This window comes from Crocodylus porosus, unplaced genomic scaffold (genome assembly GCF_001723895.1).
Source record: "Crocodylus porosus isolate Cpor-Errol unplaced genomic scaffold, CroPor_comp1, whole genome shotgun sequence".
Taxonomy (NCBI): Eukaryota; Metazoa; Chordata; order Crocodylia; family Crocodylidae; genus Crocodylus; species Crocodylus porosus.
In genome coordinates, this window is record NW_017728931.1 from 38,431,780 (window position 1) to 38,441,860 (window position 10,081).

The 10,081-nt window shown below is 44.0% G+C and overlaps 1 protein-coding gene across 1 annotated transcript in view; it reads left to right on the forward strand.

The window, feature by feature from the left end:
* LOC109316504 (cytidine and dCMP deaminase domain-containing protein 1-like) overlaps nucleotides 1-10,081 on the forward strand; it is a 28,803-nt gene that overhangs the window by 3,428 nt on the left and 15,294 nt on the right. The window contains exons 3-6 of the mRNA XM_019544648.1: nucleotides 866-1,345; nucleotides 4,100-4,149; nucleotides 5,179-5,300; nucleotides 7,656-7,776. Coding sequence (XP_019400193.1) covers nucleotides 866-1,345; nucleotides 4,100-4,149; nucleotides 5,179-5,300; nucleotides 7,656-7,776 — 773 coding nt within the window. The remainder of the gene's footprint in view (nucleotides 1-865; nucleotides 1,346-4,099; nucleotides 4,150-5,178; nucleotides 5,301-7,655; nucleotides 7,777-10,081) is intronic.

The following is a 10,081-nucleotide window of genomic DNA, read 5'->3' on the forward strand; positions in this document are numbered from 1 at the left end:
CCACTCTTCCTGAACTCCCCTCCCCTTGGGGTCATGGTCCCTTAGGGCCTCACTGACAAGCCTCCTGAGCTTGTCAAAGTCGGCTTTCCTGAAGTCAAGGACTTCAGTGTTGCTGACTGACTTGCCAGCTTTATGGCAGATGGTGAAAGTGATCAGCTCATGGTCACTTGTCACCCAGCTTCCTATCGATCACTAGGTCGCCGATTAGGTCATCCCCTGTAGCCAGTACAAGGTCAAGCAGAGCTTTACCTCTCATTGGCCCATAGACTTCTTGAGTCAGGTAGAGTTCATCCATGCATGAGATGAAGGTTTGCAACCACTTGGATTTTGCTGAGTGATCCTCCCATGAGATGTCTCGGTAATTAAAGTCACCCATGACAACCATGGTCCTGGAGCATGTGGCCTCAGCCAGTTCCCAGGTGAGGGGGTAGGCAGCAGGAGGGAAAACACAGACATGGGGAAGGCATGGGGCAGACAGCAGTGTGACAATCTGGTCAAGTGTTGCAGGGACAGGCACAGGTGGTAGGGGCAAACAAGGATGGCAAAGGTTGGGGGGCAAGGAGTTGGGTTATGGCCCCTCTTCCCGTTGCTTCCTTTCCTGCCACAGCTTTAGTGGGGTTGAATTTAAGTTGACCTTCCATTAATTAGATTCTGTACATGGGAGGGTTGTCTTAAATTATTGAGAGTATTGTCTTAAATTTGAAGTTGTCTTGGATTGGGGTAAATACAGTAATAACAAACAATGTTCCTACAAACAAGGTGTAATTTGTTTAAATATTAGTGTTTTAGTTTTCATGGTAAAGAAGATAAAATCATTTTTGTACTTTTATTTTAATAATATCTTACCTAAGTTTTCTTCATGCAGCACAAGTCTCCAAAGTGTCCTACTGGCCTAATCTTGAAATGCAAATCACAGAAACAAGTATGAAGATACTTGAAGTAGAAGCAAAACAGGTTGACAGCATCTTTAGAGAAAGCTATATCACTGCAGAAATCTACATACCAATTCTAGATTATGAAACAGTGGATAAGAAGATTTTTCCAAAGACTGGATCACCTGACTGTAATATGACAGTCGCTCCAATTAATTCCATATTTGACCAGAAAACATCACCTGAACTTCTGGAAGTACTTAACCTCCACCATGTTAAAAGAGAGAATCAGTTCACAAAATCATATAAAGAAGAGATTGAAAATGCACAGAAATGCTTTCAGAAATTGGCAAGTGGAATTGATAATCAGATAACTGAAAAAAATGTTGAAAAATTAGCACCTCTTGTTACACACAAAAATTCTGAATATATTCATCCATTACAGCTCTGTTACTTACTAGCAGCAAGAAATGGTAAGTAAAGTTTAGTATTAAAGTCAGAAAGTAATCTAGTGCAGAAAAGATACGAGTCCCACAGAGCTGCAGCTATGTAATGCAGATGTGGTATATTTAAAAAAACTGTGAAGTGGTTTGTGTTTAGTCAAACTGATGTAGTATCACAAGATTTAGACAGTTTGCCTGGGGCACAGAGACTATAATTTAACTGAATTTACCTGAATATTACAAAACAAATACAAATCACCTAAAAATTTTAGTTTCAAGTCTGTTACTACAGTTATACAAAAAAAAAATCCATAATCAGTGACAAATCTGTTCTGCTAACATTGGACTGAATTCAGTTTTGTGGAGATCCATGCTGTCTTAACAAGAATTCTATGCAGGATTATGCCTTAAAGTGCTTCCTGGGCAGCCCATAGTGATAAAAGGAAGGCTACCCATTGTATTAATTTAATGGAGGGTGGACCATATTTTTTATAGCTAACCAACATGAAAGAAAAACAGGCTTATGTATCTTCCACTGTAAGGAAGTGCTACTGCTATGGGGTGCTATTAGAGAACTGAATTCAGTTGTGGTCTGTCTTGTTTCCACTCTTGTGCATCTATGTAAAATGTTGAATAATCTGATCTCAAATGTGTTTTAATCAAGATCCACTATTTCTGAGTTTCTTAAACATGTTCTTAGTTTAAGATGATAATGTTTTTAAAACATATTTGTGACAGTATTTCTTGCTACTTCTTTGTATTTCACTCTAAGTTTTTAACAAAGGGCATGGTTTCCAGGTTGTAGCCATATTGGTCTTGAGGCAAAAGGAATCAAAACTTGTGGTAGAGGTGATATCTTTTATTAGACCAGCTAGATTTTTTGCAAAAAAAATTCTTTAATTGCAAGCTTAAACACCCGAAAGCTTGCAATTAAAAATGTTTTTGTTGCAAAATCTAGTTGGTCTAATAAAAGATATTACCTCTATCATGAGTTCTGATTCCTTTTAACAAAAGGCATGTCATTTTAGAGCTGATGCTCTGGCTGTGCAGCTGTGACAGCCTGTCTCATTCCCTCTTTCCCCCTTCCCTCACACCTGCTTGTGCTGATCAGTGGGATTAGGGAGGGGGCAGCCCCTGAGTCCAGGACAGAGCCATTCCCTGCCTTGTCCCACTGATCTGAGGCTGGCTAGAGGACAGCCTGCCCAGTGGCAAGCCAGTCAATCTCGCTTTCTCCCTTCCTTCCTCCTTCCCACTTGCAGGGGTGGAGGAAGAATGAAAGACTGTGGGATACTGGTAATTGTAGGGAACCCTATTATGCCATGTGTAAACATATAGGCATTACAGATGGTGATAGAAAACTCTACTCTTACTGCTTCCCCCCTGCCCCTGCCCCAAACAGCTTGAACATCTGTACTCTTACTTATTTTGTTGAGGAAAAAAAGGTGTATATCCTGGCACAAATGTAACATCTGTCCATGGCTGAAGTCCGTACCTTGTGGTCAGAAGGGTTACTAGGGTTATGACTCCCCTCTTAACAGGAAATAGCTCAGCAGCACAAAATTACTAGTATAAATAAAAGGAAAAGACAAAAAAAACCCTATTAGTATCAGTACAAGGGAATGGTGTAGGAAGGCAAAACATTGTTGGTACTTCCCATCAAGATGACTTCACCAGTGTGAAATTTGGGGATGGGTTGTAGAGAAAGAGCTGTGGGGGCAGCTCAGGGGCAGGTCCTGGCGGTGTGGTATTCTGGACTGCTCCCCCTGCTACTGTTGGTTCCAGTTGATCTGGGCTCGGGGGGGGAGGGGGGTCTGCAAAGCCACTTCTGCTCTACTCCAGTCATGGGATGAGGCTGTGTGCTAGGCTGATGCGAGTACAGTGGCAGCACTGCTCATTTTCCTCCTTCCAGTGTCTGCTCCATGTACGTGCCCTTGCTGGCCAGGAGCAGACACTGGAAGGTGCCCCAGCACACCACACTACTGCCTCTTGCTGGCACAAGTGTGGGGGAAGCCCCAGAACTGCTCAGCCCCACACATCAGGAAGTGGCCATGTGAGGAGCCTGGCTCGGTTGGAGACAGCAGCTGGGGCACTCAGGTTCTTTCTTCCAGTGCCTGTTCCTGGCCAGCAAAAGACACCTTTGGAGGCGGCAGGATAGTCAGGAAGCAGGTGCTGGAGGGAAGAAACTGCATACTGCCACTGCTGTCCCCAGCCAAGCTCAGCACCCTGCACAGCTGGTTCTGACAGCTTCTGACTAGAGTGGGACAGACACAGCTGCCACCCCCACTCCACCACCAGTATGTCAGCCATAGACAGCAGCAGCAATGCTGGGGGGCAGGGGTAGGTGCCCCCCAGCCTTCATGTGCCTTCTCTCCATCTAGCTCCCTGATGTCCCGTGCTGACCTGGAGGCTTGTAATGCCTCATCCCTGAGCCCCTCATTGTCTGCGGGCCATTGTGCTGCACCCCCTTTAGTAAATCCTGGATCCTCCCATATGTGAGCTGAAGTATCTTCCATTCTGACTATTTATGGAATGTGCTGGTGCAGCACAGAACTGTCACTGTTGGACTTTATAGAGCTCCCACAGCAATTTATTGCTTCCTTTCCTTGGTGGAATACTTTGTGGTGGGCAGCAGTGGTAACATGAACCTCTTTGTGATTTGGTATGTATCCTTTGTATTTCTTTGCACCAGTTGGGTTGATTCAAGACCTAAGACATTGTTGATAGTTTGAAGCATCTGTATGTTACCTGTATTTGTAACTCTCTGTATCTGAATGTTTCCTTCAGATAGTTATAATACTGGAGTGGGAACACTGATCTACTGTAAAGACAACATTGTAAGTACAGTATACAAGTCCATAAACAATGAGCAATTTCCAAGTGATAAGAAAAACCACTCAGAATCTTCCAACATGTGTTCAAGGGCCCAGTTCTGCTATAGAAGATGCACAATGTTTTTGTAGGCTTTGTGTTTATTGTTTATATAAGTGAGCAAGTTAATTCATCTCACATGAATAATGATTCATAACAATTCTCAAATCATGAAGCCAGAATCAATGTAATCAAGCTAAAGTGATACTTTTACTCTAGAAAAGGTTTTCAGACAACACCATTTGGCCAAGAAACAAATTATGTATTCCATATGAATATATTATAATAATATAAAAATATCATTTTTGCACATAGTATATAAGTGAAACAAGTAAATGAGTAGCTTCAATATTCTATGAGTATCAGACCATACTGTTATGGTAGGACTATAGTCATTCTAATATTTTTGTCTGATATCTAATATTTATGTCATAGTTTAAGAATGATATTACCATCATAGTTCAGAAATTATGCGAGAGGTAAGGATTTCTTGGAGTCATATCTTTTATTGGACCAGGTATGCATCTGGGATAAAGTTAGACAAACTTTCCAATGCAAGACTTTCTTCCTCAGGTAGGATTCTTCCTACCTGAGGAAGAATGTCTTGCATAGGAAAGCTTGTTTAACTTTGTCCCAGCTACATAGTTGGTCCAATCAAAGATACCACCTTAAGAAAGCCTTGCCTCTCGCAAAATATTTACTTGTCTGTTATTATTGAACTTCTGATTTCCTCTGTTTTTTACAATGACACAAATTCCAACTGTAGTCAACAAAAAATTTTTGGGAGTTAAGTTGGGCCCTAAATCACTGAATCATAGGAACTTATCAGATCATCCAGTGCAGCCCCCTGCTCAAAGAAGAATCATTCCTGATTAAACCAGCTCAGTCAAGAATCTATCTAACCTGCTCTTGAAAATTTCCAGGAATGGAGACTCCAGAGCCTCTCTAGGTAGGCTTCTAGTAAATTGTTTTTGTTTACTTTTGTATGCTGACAGGTTGCTGTTGGCTACAATGGATATCCAAAAGGGACAGTGAATAGTCTGTTTGCAAGGAAGGATGACGGCAGTTTTGATGAGCAAGGAGTCATATGTGCAGAAGCTAATGCAATCATTTTGAGGTAGAAAGTCATTAAGTATATAAAAGAATAAGATAAAGACCCAATCTGTTTACTCTTTTATTAAAACATAAATTATTTTCAAAATAATATTCCATCACCTGTAGGGAATTTCAGTGGGTGAAAGAGAAAAATGGCATAAGATAATATTGCAATATGCTATGAACCTGTGAGGCACTAAGCACACTCACTTCAGACTAAATTCTTGGTCAGCATTATTTTATACTGTTGTATTCCCTATGGCTAGGGACAGAAATTACACATAAACCAGCATAAGTGATCGGAAACCGGTTCAAATCTGTAACACAACGGAAGTTCAGTGCGCATACACTGCTTTCAAAATGGCTGAAATGGCTTTAAGATTTACCTGGATGGATGTAGTATCAGACTTAAATGATTTAGGTTAATTTGGTTTATTGAACTTCTGTCCCAGATCCCCTCCAGATTCAAATTAACTTATAGTCCCCCAGCATCTCAGAAGGTTTTGCACCTCCCCACCTCAACTTGCAGTGAGCTTGGACTAGCCCTGGCCCAAGCTATCTGCCCCAGCTGAGCAGGGAGGTGTGCTCTAGCACCCCCTGGCTTCTGCTCTAGGCCACTACAGGCATGTGGCTACATTTCTGAACTGAATGTCTGTTCATTTCAGTTCAAAACTGAATGTCTGTTCATTTCTTTATTGGTTCAATCTATTCAGTTTAGACTTACCTGCAAGGATTGAATCAATTTGGTCTTTAGCTTACAGGACTAGATGATAGTGCCATCTCCTTGTCCAATCATTCCCCCCTCAGAACTCCAAGCATGATGTACTTATGCATTTTCTGGAGAAGAGAGATAGTATTAATAGGACCACTGCATTGCTAATTTAACAAGCAGGTAGCAGAGCTTGGCATCGCTCTCAGACCCCACTGCTCTCAATCAGTCTTTCCCCTTAGGTGGACTCTCTTGATCTGCACATGCCTCAAGGGCACCCATTGCCTTATAGGCTAATCACAGCTTTCAATCTCCTCTGTAGCCATGCCCATGCCTTGCAGTTGTAACAGACCAGTTCAGTGGGTCCTAGTCTCTTATATGGACTTCTCTAACTTTTCAGTCCTTTGTCAATCTCTGCTCTTCTTGGTGCTGGGCTTTCTCTGCATCTCCCCCTCTTCCCCACCCCCACCTCTGCAGGCTCAAGTCTCATGTGCCTTACTGGCCCTACTGAGATCTCTTGATTTCCCCTACAGTCTGAAACCTGGCGCACTGTTTAAACATGAACAAACTAAAACACTGGCTATAACTTAATTCTCTAAGCACACTGACTTTCTTCTGAAATCCCCATCCACACTAAGTCTAATCCTCTGCCAGCCCTTAGCTCCTTAGTGATATTTGTGTGGGATAGCAGGATGTCTATCCAGCTGTCATGAACTGGCAATTTACTGCAGAGCTCCTTCCCTTTCAGCCTCCAGGGCCAGACTGACCACTCAGGCTCTAGCCTTGGTTCATATGCCACCAGAACCCTGCCCCCTTCTGATCAGGTGACTCCCTGGGCCACAGGTGTTCTCTAATGAGCTTTGCTTACTTGTCTTCAGGGCAGCCTATAGCAGCAAACCTAGCAGTTGTAGTCTTGCCTTGTCTCCCATGCCAGACTCTTGTCTTGTACTACTTCCAGAAATTCATTAGCATTGCAGTAGGCTTCTTGCTGCTCACACAGGTACTCTACTATTGTGCTATTGCTGTGCAACTAACACAGCAATAGTTACTTCCCATTTATGGGCTCTGGCTGCTTATGCCTTTACAGCTAGCCCCCTTCTTGTCTGCCTGAGGACTGTTCGCCCCTATTTTTCCTCTGTAGGTAACAGGAGCCATAGGCTACCTGTTACAGTTCTCAATGATGCAAGAAGACAAGAAGAGGAAGCAGACGTTGAAGGGCTAGAGGTTGGCAGGCTTTACTTGGCCTTGGAAGACAGGGCAAAATAATCTTCTAAGATAGAGTAGATTTCACAGGATAGGGTACTAAAAGGGATCCAGCACTGAATGTGGGGGATTGGAACAGGACATTTTCCCTCATGTTTGTAGGAGGCAGTTAGATCCTGTTGTCTCACCCTGCTAAAGACTGCAGTAATGGTTAAATCTTGAATGTGGGCTGGGCCACAAGAATTATTTCTCATCTTGAGAAAGCACAGCTGAGTGGGGGATAACAGACTTAACTTAGATGGAGTTTGTTGCCTTGTGATCATCACTTGTGATGTATGTCCTGAGTGTTAGTTATAGGTCTGAAGTGCCTTAATAATCTAAGTTGGTCACTGGCAGAGGGGGAAAAAGAGAAACAAACTAAAAAGAACTAATTCATAAAAACTGACATAGTTTGGTCTTTCACAGAACTGAGGAAGATCTGAATGGCACTGTATTAATCACCACAGTGGAGCCCTGCTGTGACTGCATGAAACTGATTGAAAACATGAAGATACAGAAAGTCATTTGGCCTAATCGAGTGAGAAATGTGAGTCATGGTAAAAATACAGTATGAAGCTGTGCATCACAGTTTCATGCCTAACTGCATTGCTGTCCCCTCTTTGTCTGTACCCCCTCAAGTCTTGTGGTGTTTTACCTTTCTTGAGATGGAACCATGGGATTCTCTCACTCGCAGACTGGGCCATGGGATGCAGTACCTCGTGTGTCAGTTGTTCTTCCTTTGCAGATCTTACTGGGTTTAGCCATTACATTTGTTCCCCTCCAGGAACTACCGATCAGCATTACCTTCCCAAAGCATGAATCTTTATTGGCAATCCCTCACAGTTGAGGATGATTGTCTTCCATGATTGTCTTATCTGAGGGTCTGAAGGTGGCTGAAGAGGCCTATCCAGGATTGACAGACTCTGTTCCAGACTCTGTTTCCATGCAGGGTGGGTGGCTCTGGGTTCTTGGTTTGTTTCAATGTTAGAGTCTGCTGTTTCTGCCACTTCCGCTTTTCCATCTCCTTTTGTCATTCTAAGGTTTCAGAGTACTGAGATCTTTCCAGCAGACTCTTCCTCCATTTGGGACAGCCCTGGGTGACAATCTCCCATGAGTTGATGTTGATGTTGCATTTTTTACAAGTTGGTCTTGAGGATGTCCTTGAAGCACTTTCTCTGCCCTCTTCTTGAGCGTACACCTTGACTGAGCTGGGAGAATAAAACTTGCTTTGGGAGTTTAGAGCAGGGTTGGGCAAAATATGGTCTGTGGGCTGGATCTGGCCCATGGAGGGACTTTATCTGGCCCCCAGCGGGTCCCTTGGTCCTGCCTGGTTCAGGTGCCATCTGGCCTGTGGCATGTCCCACCGCCCTGGGCACACAGTGGGGCTGGGTCGTCTCCACGGCTGGACTTAATTTCTAGGCAACCCAGATTTCCTAGATTTCCTAGACATTAGGGCTAGAAGGGACCTCGGAAGATCATCAAGTCCAGCCCTCTGCCCAAGGGGCAGGAAGTCAGCTGGGGTCATAGGATCCCAGCAAGATAAACATCCAAATATTTCTTGAAGACATTCAATGTAGGTGCATGAACTACCTCCGATGGCAGGCTATTCCAGACCTTGGGGGCTCAGACAGTGAAGAAATTCTTCTTTATGTCCAGCCAGAAATGGTCTTGCTGGAGTTTATAACTGTTTGACCTTGTCATTCCTTGGGGTGCTCTGGTTAACAATCGTTCCCCCAGATCCTGGTGAACACCCCGATAAACTTATAGGTGGCCATCAGATCATTCCTGAGCCTGCGCTTTTCCAGGCTAAAGAGTCCCATGGCTCTCAGCCTGTCATCATAATGTCTGTTTTCCTGACCCCTGATCATGCGTGTGGCTCTCCTCTGGACTCTCTCAAGCTTCTCCACATTCTTTTTGAATTGTGGAACCCAAAACTGGATGCAGTACTCCAACTGTGGCCTCACCAAGGCTGAGTACAATGGGAGAATGACATCCTGGGATTTTCTTGAGAAGCATCTATGGATGCAAGCCAGTGTTTTGCTCACTTTACTAGCGCAGCATCACACTGAAGGCTCATGTTTATCCTGTGGTCACTCATGACCCCCAAATCCTTTTCATCTGTAGTGCTAGCCAGCGTAGCACTGCCGAGCCTATAAGCATGCTGCAGTTTTTCTTTCCGAGGTGGAGAACCTTGCATTTTTTGGTATTAAACACCATCAGGTTCTCATCCACCCATTTATTGAGCCTGTCAAAGTCAGCCTGGATCGCCCGCCTGTCCTCAGGTGCGGATACTTTACCCTAGAGTTTGGTATCAATGGCCAACTTGGGCAGTCTGCTTCTGACTCCAACATCCACATCATTAACGAAGATGTTGAACAATATAAGTCCAAGGGCAGAGCCTCGGGGGACCCCACTGGTCACAGGGCACCATGATATTTGACTTCTGTCAACCACCACCCTTTGGGTCTGACCACAGAGCCAATTCCCTAGCCAGCAGATCGTGGTGGACCCAAGGCCACAGTTGGCCAGTTTTGCCAACAGGTGATCATGGGATACCAGATTGAAGGCTTTTTGAAGTCAAGTTATATGACATCAATCTCCTCTCCCTTGTCCAGGTGATAGGTGACCTGGTCATAAAAGGAGATAAGATTGGTCAAGCAAGACCTACCCGCAACAAACCCATGCTGGCTATCCCTCAGGATGTTACTGTTGGCCAGTCTATTGGCCAACGGCAACAGAATGGCCCCTTTAATAATCTTTTCTAAGACCTTCCCTGGGATGGGTCTGTAGTTTGCCGGATCCACTTTCCTCCCTTTCTTGAAGATAGGCACCACATTGGCCTTCTTCCAGTC